The following is a 23,885-nucleotide window of genomic DNA, read 5'->3' as shown; positions in this document are numbered from 1 at the left end:
ATCACAGCCCCAAAACCACATCATGCACAAATGGATCACAGACTTTTAAGAGCTAAAGCTATAGAAATTCTTGAAGAAAATGTATGATAAATTGATCTTTGATTGGCAAGACTTCTTAAAATGGAATTCAAAAAGCTCAGATTATAATAAAATTATACTTCATCAGAATTAAAAAATTTTGCTCTTCAGTGGGCATTATTATGAAAAATAATAATGTCAGAGGACTTGTGTGTAGACTAAGGAAACTATTTCTCTGAACTAAATCAAGCTCATAGTCTTAGTCTATAAAGTCCTTGTGAGCTAGGAATAGGGTTTTTTGCGTTTTTTAAAAAAAGTTTGTAAAGAAAATATATGACGGAAACCACATATAGTCTGCAAAGCCTAAAATATTTACTACTGGCCATTTATAGAAAAAGTTTGCTGACCGTTCATGCTCACTAAAAGGTAGCTCTGAACATTATAATATTCAGTTCCATCCATGTAATTGCAAATGACAGAATTTTGTCCATTGTCATGGCTTAGTACAATTGTGCATATATCCCACATTTCATTTATCAATTCATCCACTAATAGACACCTAGGTTGATGGAATATCTTGGCTATTGTGAATAGTGCTACAATAAATGTGGGAGTGCACATATCTCTTTGATGTGCTGAATTTTTTTTTTGATAAATAACCAATAATAGAATTAATTTTTGGGTGCTGTAGTAGTTGTATTTTTAATTTCTTGGTGACCTTCTACATTATTTCTGTAGTGGCTGTACAGTCTCACCAATTGAATTGTAAGAGGTTACGATGACGAGCACAAGGAACACCAATAATCCAGTCAATTGGCAAAAGATTTCATTATACTAAAATATATAGCAAAGAAGCACATGAAAGTGCCTAGCTTGAATATTTAACAAGAAAATTTGGATTAAAGCCATAATGAGCTACCAACACACATCTGAAAAATGGCTAAAATTCCAAGAGACTGACCTAACCAGGTGTTCGTGAGGATTTGGCACAACTGGAACTCTAATGCACTGCTAGTAGAGAGAGAGTGGTCTTCCATCCGCTGGTTCACTCCCTAATTGGCTGCAATAGTTGGAGCTGTGCCTATCCGAAGACAGGAGCTTCTTCTGGGTCTCCCATGAGGGTGCAGGGACCCAGGGACTTGGGCTGTTGTCTACCACTTTCCCAGGCCATAGCAGAGAGCTGAATCAGAAGTGGAGCAGCTGGGACTCGAACTGGCGCCCATATGGGATGCCGGTACTGCAGGCGCTGGCTTTACCTGCTGCGCTGCAGCACTGGCTCCACAGCTTTTCTTTATACTAACTAAAAACTGTGAACAGATGCCCAGCCACAGCTGTGTGGCTAAATTGTAGTATATCCACATAGTGGACTATTACTCTGCCACAAAAAGAAATGAATCTCAGTTATGCTGAGTAAAAGAAGCCAGACAAAAAAAAACTTTTATGTAAAGGATTTCAAAATGTAGAATGCCTATTTATAGAAAGAGGTCAGTGGCTGCCTACAGAGGGAATAGTGGGATAAATTACAGCAAGGCACAAAGCTTTTGAGGGTGAGAGGTATATGCCATTATTTTGATGGTGCTTAAGATTTTACTATTATATGTATTTGTCAGAACTCACCAAGTTGCATGATTTGTTATTTATATATTTATTTAAAATTATTTATATGTTTATATAAAATTTATATATTTAAAATTTTTATTTTTTATCTTTTAATTTCAATTAGGTTTTTGTAGATTGAATATGATTTGTAGATACAGTTTCTTATTTTGTATATATATTTTAAATTGTATTTGTTATACAAGTTTCATGTCTTTTATATATACAGATTTAGGAGCATAGTGACACTTCCCACTCTTTGCTCCCTCCTACCAACACTCCAACCCTTCCTCCTCCTCCCTCTCACATTGCCACTCTTAATTTTTACAAATACCTATTTTCAGGTTACTAAATGATCATATAGTTAAGATCCTACACTTAAGTAAAAGAGTTGAACAAATAGTATGAAGAAAAAAAATACTGTTTTAAAAAGGAAGGGACAAGGACTATAAACAATCATCAAATCTCAAAATGTCTATTTCACTCCAATACATTACATTTCAAGTACTCTATTAGCTCTTACCAGGGAAAACATATGATATCTGTCTTTTTGGTATTGGCTTATTTCACTAAATATAATGGTTTCCAGTTGCATCCATCTTGTTGGAAAAGATAGGATTTCACTTTCTTTTTAAACAGCTGAGTAGTACTCCTTAGTGTTTATATGCCATAATTTCTTTATCTCATCAACACAGTTGATACACATCTGGATTGATTCCATATCTTAGCTATTGTGAATTGTGCTGCAATGAACGTGGGGTACAGATAACTTTCAGATGCTGATTTCTTTTGATTTGGATAAATTCCCAGGAGTGGGATGGCTGGGTCATATGGTAGGTCTGTATTCATATTACTGAGGTATTTCCATACTGTCTTCCACAGGGCTGCACCAGTTTACATTCCTAACTACAGTGGACCAGATTACAGTCCTCACCAGAATTTATTATTTATTGATTTCTATATGAGAGCCATTCTAACTGGAGTGAGGGGAAACCTCATTGTGGTTTTGATTTGCATTTCTCTGATGACTAGTGATCTGGAGCATTTTCTCGAGTATCTGTTGGCCATTTAAGTTTCCTCTCTTGGAAAAGATATGTTCAAGTCCTTTGCCCATTTCTTAACTGGATTGTTTGTTTTGCTGTTGTTGAATTTCTTGAGCTCTTTATAGATTCTGTATATTAACCCTTTATCAGTTGCATAGTTTGCAGATATTTTCTCCCATTCTGTTGGTTGCCTCTTCATTTTGCTGAGTGTTTCTTTTGCAGTGCAGAAGCTTCTCAGCTTGATGTAATCCCATTTGTAAATTTTGGCTTTGATTGCTTGTGCTTCTAAGGTCTTGTCTAAGAAGTCTTTGCCTGTGCCAATGTCTTACAGAGTTTCTCCAACATTCTCTAGTAATTTCATGGTATCGGGTTGTAGATTTAGGTCTCCGATCCATTTTGAGTGATTTTTGTGTAAGGTGTAAGGTAGGGGTCTGGTTTGATACTTTTGCATGTGAAGATCCAGTTTCCTCAGCACCATTTGTTGAAGAGACTGTCCTTGCTCCAGATTTTGATTTTAGACAAAGATTAGTTGGTTGTAGATGCGTGGACTGATTTCTGGAGTTTGTATTTTGTTCCATTAGTCTATCTGTTTTTGTGCCAGTACCAGGCTATTTTGATTACAATTGCATTGTAGTATGTCTTGAAATCAGGTATTAGGATGTCTCTGGCTTTGTTTTTGTTGTTTAAGATTGCTTTGGCTATTTGAGGTCTCGTATGTTACCATATGAATTTTAACATCATTTTTTCTAGATCTGGGAAGAATGTCATTGGTATTTTGATTGGTATTTCATTGAATCTGTAAATTGTATTTGGTAGTATGGACATTTTGATGATGTTGATTCTTCCAATCTATGAACATGGAAGAGTTTTCCATTTTTTTAATGTCTTCTATTTCTTATGAGTTCCAATAGTCTCTTAGTGGAGTTTTATGGATGCCCCATCTATAGAATCATATCATCTGCAAATAGGGATAGTTTTGATTTCCTCCCTTCCAATTTGTATCCCTTTGATTTCTTTTTCTTGCCTAATGGCTCTGGCTAAAACTTCCAGGACTTTTATATAGCAATAGTGAGAGTGGGCATCCATGTCTGGTTCTGGATCTTATGGGGAATGCTTCCAGCTGTTCAAAATTCAATAGGATGCTGCTGTGGGTTTGTCATAAATTGTCTTGATTATGTTGAGAACTCTCTGGTTTTTTTGTAGTTGTTGAGTTTTTGAAGTTGCTGATATATTCAAAATATTAATCCTTTATCAGAGTGGTAGCTTGCAGATATTTTTTTTTTCATTCTGTTGGATGTCTCTTCACTCTCTTAATCATTTCGTTTGCTGTGCAAAAGCATCTGAGTTTGATAAAGTCTCATTTGTTTAGTTTTTTTGCCTGTAGTCTAGGGGTCTTGTCCAAGAAGTCATTCCCTAATTCAGTGTCTTGGAGTGTTTCCCCTGTGTTTTCTTCCAGCAGCTTCATAGTTTCAGTCCTTAAGTTTACTTCTTTCATCATCTTGAGTTGGTTTGTGAATGGTGAGAGATATGGATCTAATTTCATTCTTCTACATATATATATATATATCCAGGTTTTTTTTTTTTTAAAGATCTGTTTTATTTATTTGAAAGAGTTACAAAGAAAGGCAGAGACAGAGAGAAAGTTCTTCCATCCGCTGGTACACTCCCCAGATGGCCGCAACGGTCGGAGCTGCGCCAATCTGAAGCCAGGAGCTTCTTCTGGGTCTCCCACATGGGTGCCATCTTCTACTGCTTTCCCAGGCCACAGCAGAGAGCTGGATGAGAAGTGGAGCAGCCAGAACTAGAACCGGCGCCTATATGGGATGCTGGTGCTTCAGGCCAGGTTGTTAACCTGCTGTGCTGCCAGTTTTGCCAGCACCATTTGTTGAAGAGATTATCCTTACTCCACTGTGTGGTCTTAGCACTTTTGTCAAAAATCAGTTAACTGTATGTATGTGGGTTAATTTCTAGGCACTCTGACATGAGATGTTAGCATCCCAAGCAGTGTCTTAACTGCTGTGCTCAACCTGTACCCCAAAAATTAAGGGGGGTAACAAAAGTTAAGCAGAAAGCTTAAGTTAAATTGGGGTTTTATCATTTGTTTCACTGATTTTTTTTAATATTTCCAAGTATGGAATTTTATTTATTTTCAAAAGATTTATTTTTTTATTTGAAATACTTAGAGAGGGAGAGAGAGATCAAGAGATCAAGAGATCTTACATCTGCTGGTTCACTCTCCAGATAGGCGCAACACCCAGTACTGCGCTGGACTGAAGCTAAGAGACAGGTACTTCATCAGGCTCTCCCACATGGTTGGTGGGGGCCCAAACATTTAGGCCATCTTCCACTCTTTTTCCCAGGCCATTAACAGGGAGCTGGATCAGAAGTGGTGCAGCCAGGACATGAACTCATGCCTGTACTTTCTGCACCACAAAGACAGTTGGCCCTGTATGGAATTTTAAACATTTGCAGTGTGAAGAGTATCATAACCTTCATGTGTCCACTATCACTACTCCTGTTTAACAAATGTACACTTTGTCATTTGTTATAGATTTCTAGCCTTTTTCCTGCATTCAAAGTCCCCTGTACCCTTTCTGGTCCATTCTTCTACTTCCTTTCCCAGAATCTAATACCCTGTGTTTGATAACTTTACACTTTCCAGAAACATGCTGTTGCTTAAAGGTGAGCTGCAGTGGTATTTCAGTAACCTGAGGCGGGAAATTCCCTTTGCTCAGACGGACTGATGGAGGATCTGAAACAGCTTATTAACTCCACAGGGCTCAGTGGAATCATTTCCTAAGACTGAGCATAAAACCCAGGTTCCTTACATCTTTATAGGTTCATCAGCATCATGCCTTAACCATTACAGCATTGGTGAGTTTAATTGCAGCCTACTTGACTTAGCACCATCCCTGAGGAACTTGAGACGACACTGAAGACAAACTTGAATGGGGGTTACAGAAAACAGAATTTAGGACATCTGCCCTCCCCCAAGGGTCTTTTTTCCTCTCCCTTTGTCTCTGGTTGTGGCCTTATTTCCTTTTCAGTGGTATCTTTTTTGGAAGGCATCCATAGAAGATAGGTTTTAGAAAATACAGGCATAGGAATGCACAAAGGAATGGAAATATTAAATCAGAATAGAGTATCAGCATCATTGTTCTGAAGCCTACCTCTTCAAACCTCTGAAAACCTTCGACCAGAAGAGCCTGGGGGTGGTGAGCGGAAACAGTTTTATTAGGAGGAAAGCATCCAGGAGCACACAGCAGAACTGTACCTACCAAATAGAGCTGAAGGTTTTGTTGTTTTGCTTGTTTGTGCTAACATTGATTAGTTCACTTTGAGCAAAAGCCAGAGGAAGAAGGGAAAGTCCCCTTAGAAGAAAAAGAAGGAGAGGAAGTCGGCAGGAAGATAGGACCTAAAAGGGAATGGGTGGTAGAGGGGCTTGATGTGAAGTAGCTACCAATGGAGAACTTTTTAGTGCTTATTTAGTGGGCATGTGGAAAAGACCATCTGCCAGTCATCTGTGCTAGCGTTACTACATTGATTGAGCCCATTAATATGCTTATTCAGAATACAAAATGGTATCATAAAAGAGATTTCATGGGGACCACTGCTGGGCACAGTGGGTAAAGCCATTACTTGCATCCCTTGGACCCTATACTGGAGTGCTGGTGTGAGTCCCAGCTGCTCCACTTCTGATCCAGCTCTCTTCTAATTCACCTGGGAAGGCAGCAGATGATAGCCCAAGTACTTGGGCCCCTGCTACCATGTAGAAAATTTGGATAGAGTTCTAGGCTTTTGTTTAGCCCACGTCTGGCTGTTGTGACCATTTGGGGAGTGAACTAGTGGATGCAAGATTCTTCTCTCTTACTTTTGTATAAATACTTTAAAAAGAAAGTGTTCATGGAAAAATTTACCTATCATGTAGATACTAAATGAAGCTTTCTAGTAACAGTAGAGTATCTGATACTAGTGCCTGAAATTTTGTTTCTAAGTCATTTTTAATTAATTAATTTAAATTTTTTTTTATTTGACAGATAAGAGTTAGTGAGAGAGACAGAGAGAAAGGTCTTTCTTCCATTGGTTCACTCCCCAAATGGCTGCTACGGTTGGCGCTGCACCAATTTGAAGCCAGAAGCCAGGTGCATCTTCTGGTCTCCCATGTGGGTGCAGGGCCCAAGTACCTTGGCCTTCCTCCACTGCCCTCCCTGGCCACAGCAGAGAGCTGGATTGGAATAGGAGCAGCTGGGACTAGAACCGGTGCCCATATGGGATGCCAACACCGCAGGGCAGAGGATTAACCAAGTGAGCCACGGCACCGGCCCCTATTTATTTTAAAGTCAGAGTTACACAGAGAGAGAGGAGGAGAGGCAGAGAGAGAGAGAGGTCCTCCATCCGCTAGTTCACTCCACAATGAGCCGCAACGGCCGGAGCCGCGCCGATCTAGAGCCAGGAGCTTCTTCCAGGTCTCTTATACGGGTGCAGGGGCCCAGGCACTTGGGCCATCTTCTACTGCTTTCCCAGGCCATAGCTCTTTAGCAGAGAGCTGGATCGGAAGTGGAGCAGCCGGGACTCGAACCAGCACCCATATGGGATGCCAGGAACTGCAGGCTGTGGCCCCACCTGCCACACCACTGCACTGGCCCCTCTAAGTTGTCGTTAATGAGAGCTTAAGAAAATGACAGGTATGCGGACTGGTGCTGTGGCATAGAAGGTTAGGCTGCTGCTTGCAGTGCAGGCATCACATCTGGCTGCCATATATTTGAGTCCTGGCTGCTCCACTTCCAATCCAGCTCCCTGCTAATTTGCCTAGGCAAGCAAAGATGGCCCAAGTATTTGGGGCCCTGCACCCACGTGGGGGACCCAGAAGAAGCTCCTGGCCGATGTAACCATTTGGGGACAGCAGATGAAAGCTCTCTCCTCTCTCTCTGTGTCTCTGCCTTTCAAATAAATAAATAAACAATTAAAAAAAAAAGAAAATGGCAGGTTTCTATCATGTTTACAGAACCATGAAACTGTAATTACTTTGGAGTAAGTCTCTCCTAAACTAACCCATTCCTGGCCTGGTGAGGGCTGCTTTTCCAGCAGTCTTGAAGTTCAACAGATACACTGAGATTAATAGGTGCAAACTCGCAGGATGCTCTGTAATGGTCCATTTTGTTAGTAGTAGCAGAAATACCACTTTGAGTCAAGCTGACTGGTCTGTTTCTGGGGAGTAGGAAGGTTCCCTGAGAGAAAATTTTCTTTTCAATCTAGGAATTACTAATTATTATCTTTTACGAAGATGGCTCTGTTAAACTAGTTAGAGAAATTATTAACAATTATTAGAGAATAAATTAGCAATTTATCCCTCTAGATTTTGTTACCTGGAAGAATACCCACTCAGTTCTCAGCTCTTGGCTTTGTCTATATCTAAACTAAGATGCACTGTACCAGACTTAGTTAGAATTTCTGTAATTCAGTGTTCATCTTTGTTATCCAGAAAGCACAGGCAGCAAGAGTAATTCATTGTGTATTGCTTTGATTATATTGTAATGATGCGTGATTTCTCAACTCATTTGCTTTATTTTAAAGTTAGTTGGAGGAACTGCATTGTGATTTTCTTTTTGTCCTTATTCCCTTCTGTCCATGTTCTTTGCTTAGTTCATTACCATGTTCATGATTCACCTCATTTTCCTTCCCCCTGACTCCTGATAGCTGTGGCCCCACTTGTTGCCAGTTTTGTACTCATTTAACTGCCAGGAAAAAAAAAATTTTGTTCTGATTCCTCATATTCTGCTATTTAGAAGTCTGTAGTCATCTAATATTTATTTTACATGATTGGTAGCTTAATCTACTACCACCTTCCAGTCTTTTCTATCTTGGCTGGCTGTTCCAGTGTGGTTTTCTTAGCATTGCTTGCTATTACCTGAGTGTATTTTTCCTAGATCATTTCATTCATCTTTGTCAGCATGAGACCATTGCTGCTTTCAAAACTGGAGCACGCATACATACACACTTTAATAATAATTTTTTATATTAATCCTACATGATACTACTCCTGACTTTATTTTGTATTTCTTTAGCTTTGTTTTACTTGTTCATAAGTTGATTTGAGCTTTTTTTTTTTTTTTTAAGATTTACTTATTTATTTGAGGGGCAGAGTTACAGAGAAGGGGAGAGACAGAAAGAGAGGTCTTCATCTGCCAGTTCACTCCCCAGATGCTCTAAGCAGGGTCAAAGCTGAGCTGCTCTGAAGCCTGGAGCCAAGAGCTTCTTCCAGGTCTCCCACGTGGGAACAGGGGCCCAAAGACTTGAGCCATCTTCCACTGCTTTCCCAGGCCATTAGCAGGAACCTGGATGGGAAATGAAGCAGCTGGGATATGAACTGGTGTCCACAGGGGTTGCCAGCGCTGCAGGCAGGCGCTTAACCTATGCCACAGTGCCAGCTCCCAGTTTGAACATTCTTAATATTTTTAAAATTGTGATTGCTTCACTGAACCTTTTGTAAGGTACTTTGATTTATTTCTTTTGCCGCATACTTAATAACTGTCAGTTGCTGACGGACTGGATGTTAGCAAAATATTTTAAACTATAAATAGTAATGAGCAGAGGATGAGTCTGTGGTAGGGTAGGTGTGTGATGGTTCACTTCCTCTTTATTTGCTCTTTTTCCTTGTCATATTTGCTGCCGTTTATATATATGTGTGCTCTTGTCCATCTTACCTGTTCTTGGCATCCAGCTATGTTTAAACCAAGGAGAAATCTCCCCTCCCCCCGACTTGTCCCTGTGAGCACACAGCAGGTTGCCCTGAAGAGCCGTTAGTTCCACTTCTGGTTTTGTCCTTTACCCTGATGGCAAAAATAAGTTTAAAAAGGAAGGTTGACTGAAGATTTTGATAGGGATTGTGTTCGTGAGTGGATTTAAAGTTACCTAACCAACATGGAGTTTGATACTTTGATTTTTGGAAGACAAATAGGGCAACAAAATTCCTGACCTTCCAGAGGAAGCCATGTGGTTGTGAACCTCCATTTGATAATGTCACTAACTTCTGAACTATTTTTAGGACAAGTTAGTAAGCTGACTACATGTGAATCCAGATACAGAGTGGACAGATATTCCTGTTACTTGCTCTGGCTGCAGACAGGTTTCCTAACCACTCCAAGCTTAATCATCATCTGCATTCAGAGGGATGAAAGCTTAATTTGTGATAGTAGGATAGTAGGTTTAAAAACACATCAAGATGTTCATGTGCTACCTAGCACAAAACAAATATTTGCTTTAAAAGTATAGATTGGTAGTAGTTACAAGAATTGCAGGTTGTTAAATTTGTTTATCCTAATACTAAATGTAGGAATTCTGTGTTTTTCGTGTAACCTCCCTGCTGCTTACTTGCTTGTTACCCTCCCATAAAAAACCAACAACGGACAACAGAGAGACATTGAATTTCAAAGGAGACAGTCCAGTTTATATATCCTTTATCTGAAATTCTTGGCCCCAGAAGTGTTTATGTTTCTTTCTGTTTTGGGATATTGGCGTATGCATAATGAGATTATCACCAAGTAGGACGCAAGTTTAAATATAAAATCAGTGTTTCATATATATACCTTATATACATAGCCTTGTGGGTAATTTTGTATATTAGTGTGCCTGTTTTGACCATGACCTGTCATATCAAATCAGGTTTGGAATTTTGCCCTTGTGGTAACATACCAACACCACAGAATTTTGGATTTTAGGATTAGAGATGCTCAAGGTGTATTGCCATTTCTTCATGATTTGTAGTTATATTGACTGAGTTAGAACATGTCGTCTTATGTGTTTAGAAGACATTTAAGGCCACTGTTTTCTAAATTTCAAATTTGACATGAAAAGACATGTTTTAAGAAAAACGATTAAATAATTTTCATACTTAAAGTACGTTCTGTCCTCGGTTAAAAAAATGATTTACAGCTAATGTTTTAGTAGTTATACTACCTCAAACTCAATTCTGTTTATATAAAAAATGATTTTGATTTTGTTTGACTCTTATGTTAATGCACTGTTAAAGAAAGTATTTATTGTTTTAGTAAGAAATTCTGTGAATAATTATTTCTTCCACAAGAGGGCCTTCTTAGAAAAGCTTTTCCTGTTTGCTGTCAAAGTATTTCTGTGCAGTTTCTGTGACAACTGAAATTCCTCAAAAAACATTTCAGGGAAGAGATACTACTTCTAGTTTCTTCCATGATGAATGCCTACAAAGCAGTCTTTTCTGAGATGTTAATGGAGAAGGAAGGCTGTAAATTTTGTTCAGTTCTTCTTTAATGTCTTCAGCAGATGGACCATTTTACAGTAGTCCATTTACTATTTTACAATAGATGCTCTATTAACTGCAAAAGGCAGAAATCTAAATAACACCTCTTCACCAGCTTGGCTTTGTGATACTACCTTGTATAGTTGTGTTTTCCTTTATTCTTAGGCCTATTCTACCAAAACAAAAGTTCAGCAAGAATTGTGGTTTAAAAAACACAAACAGGCTGGCTCTGTGACATAGCTGAACCTCCACCGGCAGCACCGGCATCACATTTGAGTGCTGGTTCGTGTCCCAGCTGCTCCAATTCAAATCCAGCTCTCTGCAATGGCCTGGGAAAGCAGTAAAAGCTGGCCCAAGTGCCAGGGCCCCTGCACCCATGTGGGAAAACTGGAAGTAGCTTCCGGCTCCTGGCTTTAAATTGGCCCAGTTCTAGCTGTTGAGGCCATTTAGGGAGTGAACCAGCAGATGGAAGACCTGTCTGTCTCTCCCTCTCTCAGTCTATAAGTCCATCTCTCAAATAAATAAATAAAATCTTAAAAAACACTAACAAGTGCTATGTGAGGAGATAATTCAAGAAACATGTATGTAAAGAACATTTTCTCAGATCTTTTATCATACTACCAAGCAGAAACTGTTGAGTGAGGTTTTGTCTTAAGTCCAGAGCTTCAAATAATAAACTCAGTGATAATTTGTTTCCCCTAATGTCCCAGTACTTCATTTTAGCAGAGTGCAAGAGGAATAGGAAGCAGAATTGAACAGGATTTAGTTGCTGTACAAGTGTCTTTTGTTTTACATTTGCGTGAGTCTGATGGCCTTGGAGAGCATCAGAGCATGGTGACTGGGAGCCTATACCATTTCATTTGCTTTCAGGCTGTGGGGACTGAGGAATTCATGCAAGAAAATTATAGCAGCTTGTAGGATGAAGGCTTGCCTGTACTTTCAGTTCATTCCGATATATGTCCTTATACTTTTTATAAGTTGTCTTGGTTTAATTTATTTGCTGTCAGGCCGTCACTGCGGCTCAATAGGCTAATCCTCCGCCTTGTGGCGCTGGCACACCGGGTTCTAGTCCCGGTCGGGGTGCCGGATTCTGTCCCGGTTGCCCCTCTTCCAGGCCAGCTCTCTGCTGTGGCCTGGGAAGGCAGTGGAGGATGGCCCAAGTACTTGGGCCCTGCACCCCATGGGAGACCAGGAGAAGCACCTGGCTCCTGGCTTCGGATCAGCGCGGTGCGCTGGCCATTGGAGGGTGAACCAATGGCAAAGGAAGACCTTTCTCTCTCTCTCTCTCTCTCTCTCTCTCACTGTCCACTCTGCCTGTCAAATAAATAAATAAAAAAATTATTTGCTGTCAGATTTAATGTGTACTAAGATCTCCTGCTGATCCCATTAACAGTACAGAGATCCAAACCTCATCCCAAAAGATACTAATCAAATAGATGTAGGGTGTATTTAGGGCATCAACCCACTGAATTTTACTGGAAAGAGTAGTATAAATCTATTTCTTTCCTGAGAAACCTGCTCACTGCTAGTTCTGTAATTTTGGAAAAGTTTCTTAATATCTAAACTACCACACCTAAGAGAAAACACGTTTCTTTAAAATTATAACAGGACTTAGATTAATTAACATAAAGGATAATGATGATAACTATGCTTGGCCTACTGAAGGCATTCAGTGGATAAGATGCCCTCCTCATTATACATGAAACTTTTGCATTCCTACCCTTGCAAATTCCTCTTCCCCAACCATCTTGAATTATTTGTTGTCTACGTAAGCAGGTCTTGGAGGCTTCTGTGCCTTTACATTGCTAATTACTTGTCCTTGTAATGCATTCTGCTTCTGCTGCTTTAGTATTTTCTCGCTTATCCTTTAAGGCTGTACAGTTCTCATAGCTCTTGCGACTATCCTGACCTTCCTGCATCGCATTCCCCTGTGCATGTACTCTGTCCAGACTTTCTCCACTGAGAGGCGTCGTGCTGTAATGAAAATGGAACGTGACCTATATGCACACATGGGTGTGAATTGTGACAGCCTCTAAATACACATGCATTTATAACTCATGCTTAGATGAGTTGCTTTATTTTTTAAGTCTTTTTCTAAATATGCAAAATGGAGATGTTATATGGTACAGTGTTGTGAGAAATAGAAGGAGTAGTGTGTGTGAAGTTTTTTGCCAAGGGCCTAGTGTGTAAGCATTCAGTACATAGTACCTGTTTCTATCCTGTTAATGGTCCTATGTATTTTTTCCTTATTCACTAGTTCTCAATCCAAAATGCAGTGCTGGCATTTAGTAGATTCTCAGTAATTAATGGTGAAGAAATGAATAGGTCTGTGGATATATAAATACATGACAGGCACTTGGAAAACTATCAGATACCGTTTAAAGGTTCTGTCTGTGTTTTGAATACTGAGTTTTCTGGTGGAAGCTTTTATACTGTTTAGTTCCAGTTTTGTTAAAGTGTAACATAGCTAAGGTGTAACCTTTCAGAAAAAGGCAGTTAGATTTCAATTTCAGAAGTCTTAAGGATTACAGAATTGTTGGGTTATTTATATGCTAATACATTTCAAAGTTTAAGTAAATAAGCCTTTACAGTAGCATTCATAGTCTTGAGATTTGGTTTTAGATGAGCATCATTTTTATTATCATCATAACCAAAATTCAGTAATTTATTTGATGTGATGTGGTTTTTAATAAAATAGCCTTATGATTTAACAGTAAAATTCAACTTTTCCAAATATTCCTTTTTCCGTAACAGCAACATTTCGTTGAGTTGGATGAAAATAGACAGAGATTATTGCAGAAATGCAAGGAACTTATGAAGAGAGCTAGGCAAGTATGTAACCTGGGTGCAGAGCAGACTGTTCCTCAAGAATATCAGACAGTAAGTATAAAAAATAGGTAATGCTACAGTTGTTGTATTTAACACATTGCTTTCAAGCTTAAAATGTGTTTGGCCTTATCACAGGCCATGAAAAACATGGTGTATATTAAAAATGTGAGCTTTCCTGATTTTTTAAACTGAATATGTATTTTAAGCAATTTTGCTTAACAAATTTTACCTATTACATTCAGATTTGACCACTATTCTTATTGCTTAGTATTAAGAGTCTTAAAACATGGGAATCACCTTACAAAACCATTAGTACCATAACATTGATTCTTTTAATAAAACTGAGTTTTTTGCCCCAAAACTACAAATTACTGGGTACAGAAGAGTGATATTAAAGGGGGAAAGGCAAAATGAAAATGTTTTCCTAAAAATTGGGGTGTTTGTAAATAGAGTTCAGTGGATCTGAATTTTTAGAGCTCACACCTATCTGTAAAGAAAGGAAGAAAGAACTCTTATTTCCATTATATTTTATATACTGATGTACCACTCAGTAAAATTAGGAGTTGAAGCTCTTTAGTTAGCATTCCACCTTAAATGTCTGCCCCTGTGACTTTTAGGCTTTATCTGACAGTTGAGGATGATATCTTGCCTACATACCTATTCACAAGAAGGTCAATATAAAATTAGAAACGAATTTTTAAACTATTTGATACTCTTTTTTTATTCTTAATTTTTTTAAAGATTTATTTATTTACTAGAGAGGTAGAATTATAGACAGAGCACTGGGGCCATCCTGTGCTGCTTTCCCAGGCCATTAGCAGGGAGCTGGGTTGGAAGTGGAGCAGCCCAGACTTGAACTGGTGCCCGTATGGGATGACAGCACTGCAGGCCAAGGCTTGGCTTACTGTTCCACAGTGCTGGCCCTGTATTCTTAATTTCAAATGACTATCAGTAGATAATAAAGTCTGTACTAAAGATAAAAACAGAACTGGATAAAAGACTAAAATGGATCATAATCCTCAAAATGAAGAAAAAAAGATTGGAGTATTTGGGTACATAGTAGAAATCCAGTAGATACCTGTAGAACTAATTGAGGAATTTATTTCTAATGATAATGCTAGAGCTTATACAAAATATATTCTGTTCATCATAAAATAAATATTAGAATAATATCTGTACTAATTTTTTCTTTCAGAATGTAGCATGACTATCTTTGATAAGTTCTACTAGTTTTGAAAGAAACAAAATCAGAAAATGCATTCATAAAAATGTATTCACTACTGTTTTATATCAGTCAGTGAATGAGACAGATATACTTTCTCCTTCACTGAAATTTATATTCTACTTAGGAAGATGGGATACATCAAAACACAGAAGTCAAATACATTATGTTAGATAGTGAGAGATGGTAAGAGGAAAAAAGAAACAAGATAAAGGGATGGAGTGAAGAGGACAAGAAGTTGGTCAGGGAAGTCTCTTTTGAGAAAACATATTTTAGAGAAGTCTTGAGTGAAGAGAAGTCAAGTCAACTGAAGATCTGAAAGAAAAGTATTCAGTGTTTTTTTTTTTTTTTATATATATTTCAGAATAGAGGGAATCTCGATGAGGTTAAAAACTATAATCCACGCAGAGAGTTTTACCTCTTAGAGACCAGATTATGCAGGACCTTATAGAAGATGCAACAAGTTGGGTTGTATTCTGTTTGAGATAGAATCCACTGGAGGATTTTGAGCAGAGGAGTCTTGTTACTAACAATTCAGTTTATAGAAATGTACTCTTAACGAGAACAGAGTAGAGTTAGAAGAAAGGGAACCATTTAGAAGGTTAGAAGGTTATCGCTCATGACCATAAGAGATTACAGTGGCATAGACTGAGCTGGTAGCATGGAAGAGATGGAGAGAAGTTGACAGATTTGAGGTTTCTTTTAATGGTAGAGCCAGCAGGACTTGTTGATGTATTAGAGATGAGAAGAGTAGGAGAGAATATCCCCAAATTTTTCACCGGAACAAATAGTGAGATGGAGTAAACTGAAGGAGAAACAGGTTTGCTTAAAGTGGTGAGGAGGGTAGGTGAAATGAAGATCCTGTCACACCATCTGAAATTTAACCTACCTCTTAAGAGTCAAGTGAAGGTACCAAGTGCATGTTGAGCATTTGAGCGCCTCTGTAAATCAAGAATTGGAGCAAATATGCATACCAAGTGTCTGAAACTCTGTTAAAGCCAAACTGCTTTTATTAAAGGTTGAAAGAAAGAGAAAAACACGGAGATGATTGTGTAGGAATGTTTTTCAGGGGACTTGTTGGGTCCTGTGGTATTATGTGGACTTTGCCGCCTGCGCTAGGCAAAACAATGGACTGCTTCCCTTCCCTCGTAGGACAGTGTCTATTCTGATTTGTCTCTGAAGATAGTACTGTGATGGAATTCTACAGTCAGATAATTGGATTCTTAGGATGCTTTTGCACTTCTTCATAAGTACAGTATAAAGTTCTAACTTCTTGCTCTCTTTCAATGCCCCACATATTCTGGACCCATTCTACCAATTCAGCAAGTACCTACCATTCCAAATGGACACAACTCCTCACCCCCCATGGTATGCCGTGCTCATTCTTTTTTCCAAGTTCCTCTCTCCCCTCCACCTTGCTTTTCTGTAGCCATTTTCTTTAAGGCCCAGGGATTCTCTTAACTCTCCTGTAGCATGAACTGATTTTTACTTTCTCTAGAATCCATAGTGTATGTGATATATACTGCTTAGTTTAATACTCACCATCAATACATCGCCTTAAGGTGTTGTGTAGAGTATCTATTGTGTCCTCTTTTTGAGTAAAGTGTTAAGCATTTTGGAGGCAGCAGGCCCTGTTTATAATTGCTTTGTCTCCTTGAGTGCTAGCATGCAGTTGAGCAGGTAGTAGATACTTATTCAGCCTGTTATTTTTCTTTTAACTATTTGAATGGAACTGTTTTTCACTATAGTGTGTGTAATAATGAACAATTTTTTTTTCTGTAGGCTTTCCAAGATCTTCCAAACACATTGGATGAAATTGATGCATTATTAACTGAAGAAAGATCAAGAGCTTCCTGCTTCACAGGACTGAATCCTACAGTATGCCTCTTTATCTGTTCGCATTTTGCAGCTGACATCACTGTCACACTCCACACACACACACACACACATACACACACAGTTCCCTCCAGTGCTTGCCTCCCACTCTGTACTAGAGCTCTTGGTAATAATAAGCTAGACAGCAGGAACAATGTGCTTTAAATGCCAGATTCTGAATCTATTAGAATTTTAAATAGATTCTTCCTAAGGAACACAGTGTTCCATGCTTTTTCTTTATAAAAAGAATAGTTAGGCTAACCTGAAATACTGCAATGTCTGTTTTTTTAAGGATTAAAAAAATTGTATTTTCTATATGTAATAAGAACATGAATTAATTGGATACATATAGTGCAACACAATTGACATCTTCAGTTAATGTTTTAATTTATGTAAGATTTTACATAATTTTATCCTTTGGTAGATTTATCTTAAAGGAAGTATTTCTTTTTTCCCTACCAGGTGGTTGAAGAATACACAAAAAGAGAAGAAGAAATAGAGCAGTTAACTAAGGAACTAAAGGGAAAGAGAATTGAACTAGATAAATATAGGGAAAACATTTCACAGGTACTGATATTTTTAATTTTGTCTTTTATTTGTGTCATATTTGTCATTAATAATAAGAGAATATAGAAAAATGTAAAATGAAATGATATACTCCTAACAAAAAAAGGTATGTTTTCATGATCAGAGTAACTGACACAAAATTCATTTTGTGTGAAGTTTTTTAACAGACTATACTATGATGCTTCTTTTAAATTATGTTTTATATTGCTTTTATTTGTAGGTAAAAGAAAGGTGGCTTAATCCTTTAAAAGAACTAGTAGAAAAAATTAATGAAAAATTCAGTAATTTTTTTAGTTCCATGCAATGTGCTGGTGAAGTGGATCTCCATACAGAAAATGAGGTAAAATTGCACTTGAATTACATTATTGGCAAGTAATTTTAATTATCTACTAAAAGTACATGTGAATTTTTTAGTTACCTTACATTTATATCTCAAAATTTTGTTTACTAGATAATGCTGAAAAGAAAAAAAAAACCTATGGGATTTTCTCTGTGTCACTTTTTTTTTAATGCTTCAGATCAGTGACTAATACCTTATAAATAACTCTTTTTATATCTACTCTGAGTAATGGTTATTCATCTATGTTGAATAAAGGCATTGCTTTGTAAATCTATCACTACTCAAGTTAAAAAGTTGTAAGTTAGCAAACATAACTGAAATATACTTATGAAACCAGTGGCTTTTTTAAATCAAGAATTTAAAGCAAGAGTTTATAAAAATGACAGTATTGAAAAATGTGCTACTGATTTCTTGAGCTTATAAATTGATGCATTACACTTTTGATAAATTAAGTTTTTTCATTAGGAAGCATACAAGATAACTGGAATTTGGGTGAGGTTATTGTAGAACATGATTGATTATGTATTGATCATAACTTAGGGTAGGTGATAGTTCATTATAGTGTTCTCTTTCATTTTGTGCATGTTGAAAATTTTCCATGATAAATTTTTTAACTTTTATTTAATAAATATAAATTTCCAAAGTACAGTTGATGGATTACAGTGGCTTTTTCCCCCCCATAACTTCCCTCCCACCTGCAACCCTCCCATCTCCTGCTCCCTCTCCCATTGCATTCACATCAAGATTCATTTTCAATTATCTTTATATACAGAAGATCAATTTAGTATATATTAAATAAAGATTTCAAGAGTTTGTACCCACACAGAAACACAAAGTGTAAAGTACTTTTTGAGTACTGGTTATAGCACTGATTCACATTGTACAACACATTAAGGACAAAGATCCTACATGAGGAGTAAGTGCACAGTGACTCCTGTTGTTGACTTAACAAAATGACACTCTTGTTTATGGCGTCAGTAATCACCCTAGGCTCTTGTCATGAGTTGCCAAGGCTATGGAAGCCTTCCTTTATTTATTCCATCCAGTTGAAAGGCAGAACAACAGAGAGGAGAGAGAGAGATATTTTTCTCCCAAAAATGCCCCCAATAGCCAAGAGCTGAACCAAGCCAAAGCCAGGAAGGAGCCAAGAACTCCATCTAGGGGCAGGGGTCCAAAGACTTGCACCATAGTCTGGTGGCTTCCCAGGATGTATTAGCAGGAAGCAGGGTTAGAAGTGGAGTAACCAAGACTTAACACCAGCACTCCAATACAGGGATGCAGATGTTCTGAGCAGCAGCTTAACTTGTTATGCCACGTGTTGCCCTTGCAATGAAATTTTTTAATAAGAAAGAAATAAAGAGAATAAAATCCTTTTTTCTTGTAGCTTTTTAATTGTGTGTTTTGGTGTGTATGCAGTTTTGCATTGTGTTACGTACATGAATATAAGGCAAGATAGCACTGCTTTCTCCCCTTAGTTTTGCCCATGGTTCCTTCATTTGCTCAGTATGAAACATAAGTGAAAAGTATGTTTCTTTTGTGCCAGGCACTTTTAAACTTACCTTCTTTAATCCTCAAACTATCCTCTGAAGCAGGTGCTTTTATCAACCCTATTTTACAAATAAATAAGCTGAAACTTAAGATAAATTTACTACAGGTCACTAAGTGGCAGACTCATCTCCAGATCTGATCCCAAATAAGTTTGATTACTAGGAGCTTCATCCTAGTCAAAGTAGCTTTAGTACCTTTATCAGACAACTTGACCAGATAAGGCATAAGGATAATCAAAAGTAAGCACAGGAAGGAAACCTGTAGAACTGATGACCTGTCATAGAAATCCTATTCTTGGGACTGGTGCTGTGGGGCAGCAGTGTTGAGCCTCATCCTGTGTTGCTGGCATCCTGTTTGGGCACTGGTTCTAGTCCCGGCTGCTCCTCTTCTGATCCAGCTCTCTGCTGTGGCCTGGGAAAGCAGCAGAAGGTGGCCCAAGTCCTTGAGCCCGTGCACCCATGCAGGAGACTTGGAAGAAGCTCCTGGCTCCTGGCTTCTGACCTGCCCAGCTCCAGCCATTGTGGCCATCTGGAGTGCACCACCGGAAGGAAGATTTTCTCTCTGTCTCTCCCTCTCACTGTCTGTAACTCTACTTCTAAAATAGATAAATAAATAAAAATCCCATTCTTTAATCTAGGTCCCATTTCTTGCATGATACGATATACGATAGCTTTATCATGTGTTGTTTCTTCCAGATAGCTTTTAGTGTTCTCAGTGATAGCTGCCCCATCGCAGAGATGACTCAATATTTTCAGTGAAATTTTCTTGCCCAGCCTAGGGTCCCTGGGTGATGAACATTCTTGGCTCTTCTCAGCCTTCCCGTTGGAATGCTTTTATTTATTTTATTTCTAGAACCACTTTCTTTTTCCAGAACCTTCAGAGAAATGGGAGACACTAGAATGGGGGCAGAAATGGCAGAGAATAGTTGGCAGAGCCAGAAATAAAACTCTAGTAATCAAAGCTGGTATGGTTAAGAAATGAAATAGTAAATAAAATTATTGTGGAAGAAAAGTGGAATGTAAGTTAAAACGTAAACCTTGGGAGTCAAAACTGACAAATTCATTATGTTATTTCTTTGTTTTGGCTCAGTCTTAGGAAAGTAAACGGAATAAAGTGGTATTTCTAAGATTTGACAGCCTACCAGAATCCTTACATTTATTGTTAACATGCTTGACATGCTTATAACACTGTTAATCTTAGACCAGTTGCAAAGTATACATGTCTTGAAACAGGTAAAAGATATGTTCACTGTATAATACATACCAGATTTCACAGACTTAGTATGAAAAAAATCAAATTATCTCATTAATAACATTATGGTTACATGTTGAAATGATATTTTAGATATGTTAGGTTAAATAAAATGTACATTAAAATTAGTTCACCAATTTATATTTTTTATGTAAATTTTAAATATCCTATATGGCTTGCGTTGTTAGCACTTAAAGCTCTGTATATTAAATAGTTAGCTTTTAATTGTGATTTATGTGATTTTTAAGGTAAATATGTAACTAATTAACCTGGATATGACATTGTAATAGATACAGTGTTTTTCAAAATATGTATATAATTCTTATCCACTTTTCTTTTTAACCAGCCAAAGAGGTGTGAGGAAGACTTGGCGATTATTTTTACCTCTGTAAAAAGCAATCATTTTAATCTGAATATATTTTATTTTCTTTTTTTATTTATTTATTTGAAAGTCAGAGTTACACAGAGAGAGAAGGAGAGGCAGAGAGAGAGAGAGACAGAAAGAGATCTTCTATCTGCTGGTTTATTCCCTAATTGGCCGCAACGGCCGAAACTGACCCAATCCAAAGCCAGGAGCTTCTTCCAGTTCTCCCACACGGGTCCAGGGGTCCAGGCACTTGGGCCATCTTCCACTGCTTTCCCAGGCTACAGCAGAGAGCTGGATTGGAAGTGGAGCAGCTGAGACTCGAACTGGTGTCCATATGGGATGCCGACACTGCAGGCAGCGGCTTTACATGCTACACCACACACAGCGCCAGCCCTGCTTCTTAATATATTTTCCATGTCTAAATAGATCTTTGGAGATATTAAAGCTTCTAAATAGTAGCTACTTGGTTAATGTTGTATTGCTTTAAACTTGATGGTATCACTAAATTTTAAATTCTTTTTTATTTATTTATTTTATTTATTTGAAAAGTACAGTTACAGAGGGAGAGAGAATAAGAGAGAGAACTTCCATCCGCTGGTTCACTCCCCAAATAACTGCAATGGCCAGGGTTTGGCCAGGCTGAAGCCAGGAGCCCGGTGCTCTGTCAGGGTCTCTTACCTGGTTGGCAGGGTCCCAAGCACTTGGGTCATCTGCTGCCTACCCGCGTTCTTCAGCAGAGAGCAGATTGGAAGTGAAGCAGCTGGGACTTGTCACAAGAAGCCCAACCTGCTGCATTTACTCATACAATTGATTTATTCAGTCTTTTTTCGATTGGAATGAAAGTAGCAGAGAAAGCTGTCATGTTTCATCAACTTTTTAAATGTTTTATAGGAAGACTATGATAAATACGGAATTCGAATTAGAGTGAAATTTCGCAGCAGTACTCAACTGCATGAATTAACTCCTCATCATCAAAGTGGAGGTGAACGAAGTGTTTCTACTATGTTATACTTGATGGCACTTCAGGAGCTGAACAGATGTCCATTCAGAGTAGTCGATGAAATCAACCAGGTCTGGTGATTATTCTTTTTACACTTAAATCCTACTGTATCCTGTAGTAAATTTACATGGGCATTCGTTATTGTTGTCATTGTCCAGGGAATGGACCCCATCAATGAACGGAGAGTGTTTGAAATGGTTGTAAATACTGCCTGTAAAGAAAATACATCTCAATACTTCTTTATTACACCAAAGGTAGGTAATAAGTAACCTGAAAGTGTTCACATACTCAGAACCCCCCAGGGCTTCATCATGTAACAGAATTTGGCTCAATGATTGTAAATATGAATATAACCACTTCCAGAAAAAACACTCAAAAGATTGCAGTAATATTTATGTTGACAGAAGGGATGGGTTCCTGTGACAATCAGAAATTTTGTTCTCAGAGAAAGGTAGTGTAGGAACCATGACATTATATTTTAAGGGAAGTAGGGTCCCAGTTGTCCTATTAAAAAAGGGGAGTGGTCGCAGCATGTCAGTTTACTACATAGGCTAGACTTAGATATGTTAATTCAGGGAATGATCACAGTCTGATATTGGAGTGTTTGAGGGCTTCAGAAGAGTTTTATTAGTGTAATAAATAAAATATTTGGCTTTACAAAAGTTGGAAAACTTGCTTCACAGTGAAGAGCGATAAGTGACATTTTGTCTGTTTTAATACAGCTCCTGCAAAATCTTCCTTATTCTGAAAAGATGACTGTGTTGTTTGTCTATAATGGGCCACATATGCTGGAACCAAACAGATGGAATTTAAAGGCTTTCCAAAGGCGGCGGCGCCGGATTACATTCACTCAGCCTGCTCAATAAGAAGTGAAGGGAGGGAACTTTGGAGTGTTTCTGTTAAGTTCTATTTGTAACGATGGCTCAACTGAATAAAAGTGAGGCGATTTGATAAAAGTGAAAGATCGGTTATTTTTGGAAACCTGCTTTTAAGTACAAATAGATTGATGAAATGGAGACCATGACTTCTTTCTCTGGAACATCATCTAGCAGTAAAAATTCTTCAGCTTTGGTTGAATCTGAGTTCTTAGCACTCTGTGAGTCATTGGTTTCCCATATTAAAAATATTTATTATTGCAAATCAAAGGTATGATGAAGGGGATATCAGTCACAAGGATTTTACTCGCCATGGTAGCCCTGAGCTTTACTTGAAGACTAATTCCAATAACCTTTAGACCCTAATGACTCTGTAGCTTAAGTCCTTGTTTTCTCCCAGTGTTAGATCTAAATTTAAATTATTGATATGAGCATGTCTAGTGTAATAATTTATGGCAAATCTAATCAACTCTTCCTGTTAAGAAAGATGAACTTATCTGCACTAGGAAATGGAATTTTATGGATCTTTACAAAAAGTTTTATGAAACTTGATGCTGTAATTATTTTGGTTTTTCAAAGGGGGGGGGGGGAAACACTAGGGTTCAAAAATGGTAGCAGGACTTCCTTGAAATGCCACAAGGTGGCCACTAGATGATGCAAAAATGTAACCAAAAGATGGACAGAGAATAAAATCAGGTGACAAGGGTTTTTAAAGAATAACCTTGTAAAGTGTGGGTGGGATTTTTGTTTTATTTTTAATTTAAAGTCAATTGTATTTTACATGTTCAATTTCTAAAAGCATTTTTATAATTATTTTTAGTAGGGTTTTTCTTAAGATTTCATATACTGGTTTCTACAATTTATATTTGAAATTTCTCAGTGCTGTTTAAAGAGTTAGGGGAAAGCATCGATTTATTTAAAACCATAATGTTTTTAGAACTGAAGCTTCTAGGTCCTTTTCCTTACATTGTTGATCTACCTGTTTTATTAGAATATCTTGTTTGGACTGTTTCCTTTCAGCTTCACATTTGAATAAGAAAAATCATTTGTTTAAGTTATTCTAATCAACAGTGCCAAACAAA

At 37.9% G+C, this 23,885-nt stretch overlaps 1 protein-coding gene across 8 annotated transcripts in view; it reads left to right on the top strand.

Moving 5' to 3' along the window:
- SMC5 (structural maintenance of chromosomes 5) overlaps positions 1–23,386 on the top strand; it is a 106,903-nt gene extending 83,517 nt beyond the window's left edge. For 7 of the 8 annotated variants that reach the window (XM_017341738.4, XM_002708237.6, XM_089336843.1 and 4 more), the window contains 8 exons: positions 13,684–13,809; positions 16,304–16,348; positions 16,763–16,858; positions 17,318–17,422; positions 17,643–17,762; positions 21,820–21,999; positions 22,087–22,182; positions 22,651–23,386. In XM_017341738.4, the coding sequence (XP_017197227.1) occupies positions 13,684–13,809; positions 16,304–16,348; positions 16,763–16,858; positions 17,318–17,422; positions 17,643–17,762; positions 21,820–21,999; positions 22,087–22,182; positions 22,651–22,794 (912 nt within the window). In that variant the 3' untranslated portion in view covers positions 22,795–23,386. The remainder of the gene's footprint in view (positions 1–13,683; positions 13,810–16,303; positions 16,349–16,762; positions 16,859–17,317; positions 17,423–17,642; positions 17,763–21,819; positions 22,000–22,086; positions 22,183–22,650) is intronic. The other variant, XM_008256276.5, reaches the window with a different exon arrangement.
- Positions 23,387–23,885: the final 499 nt, after the last annotated feature.

The sequence above is a fragment of the Oryctolagus cuniculus genome, chromosome 1 (assembly GCF_051225735.1).
Source record: "Oryctolagus cuniculus isolate XC-2025 breed Fujian yellow rabbit chromosome 1, ASM5122573v1, whole genome shotgun sequence".
NCBI classification, from domain to species: domain Eukaryota; kingdom Metazoa; phylum Chordata; class Mammalia; order Lagomorpha; family Leporidae; genus Oryctolagus; species Oryctolagus cuniculus.
Note: the sequence above shows the minus strand (reverse complement) of the source record. Positions and strands in the feature narration are given on the sequence as shown.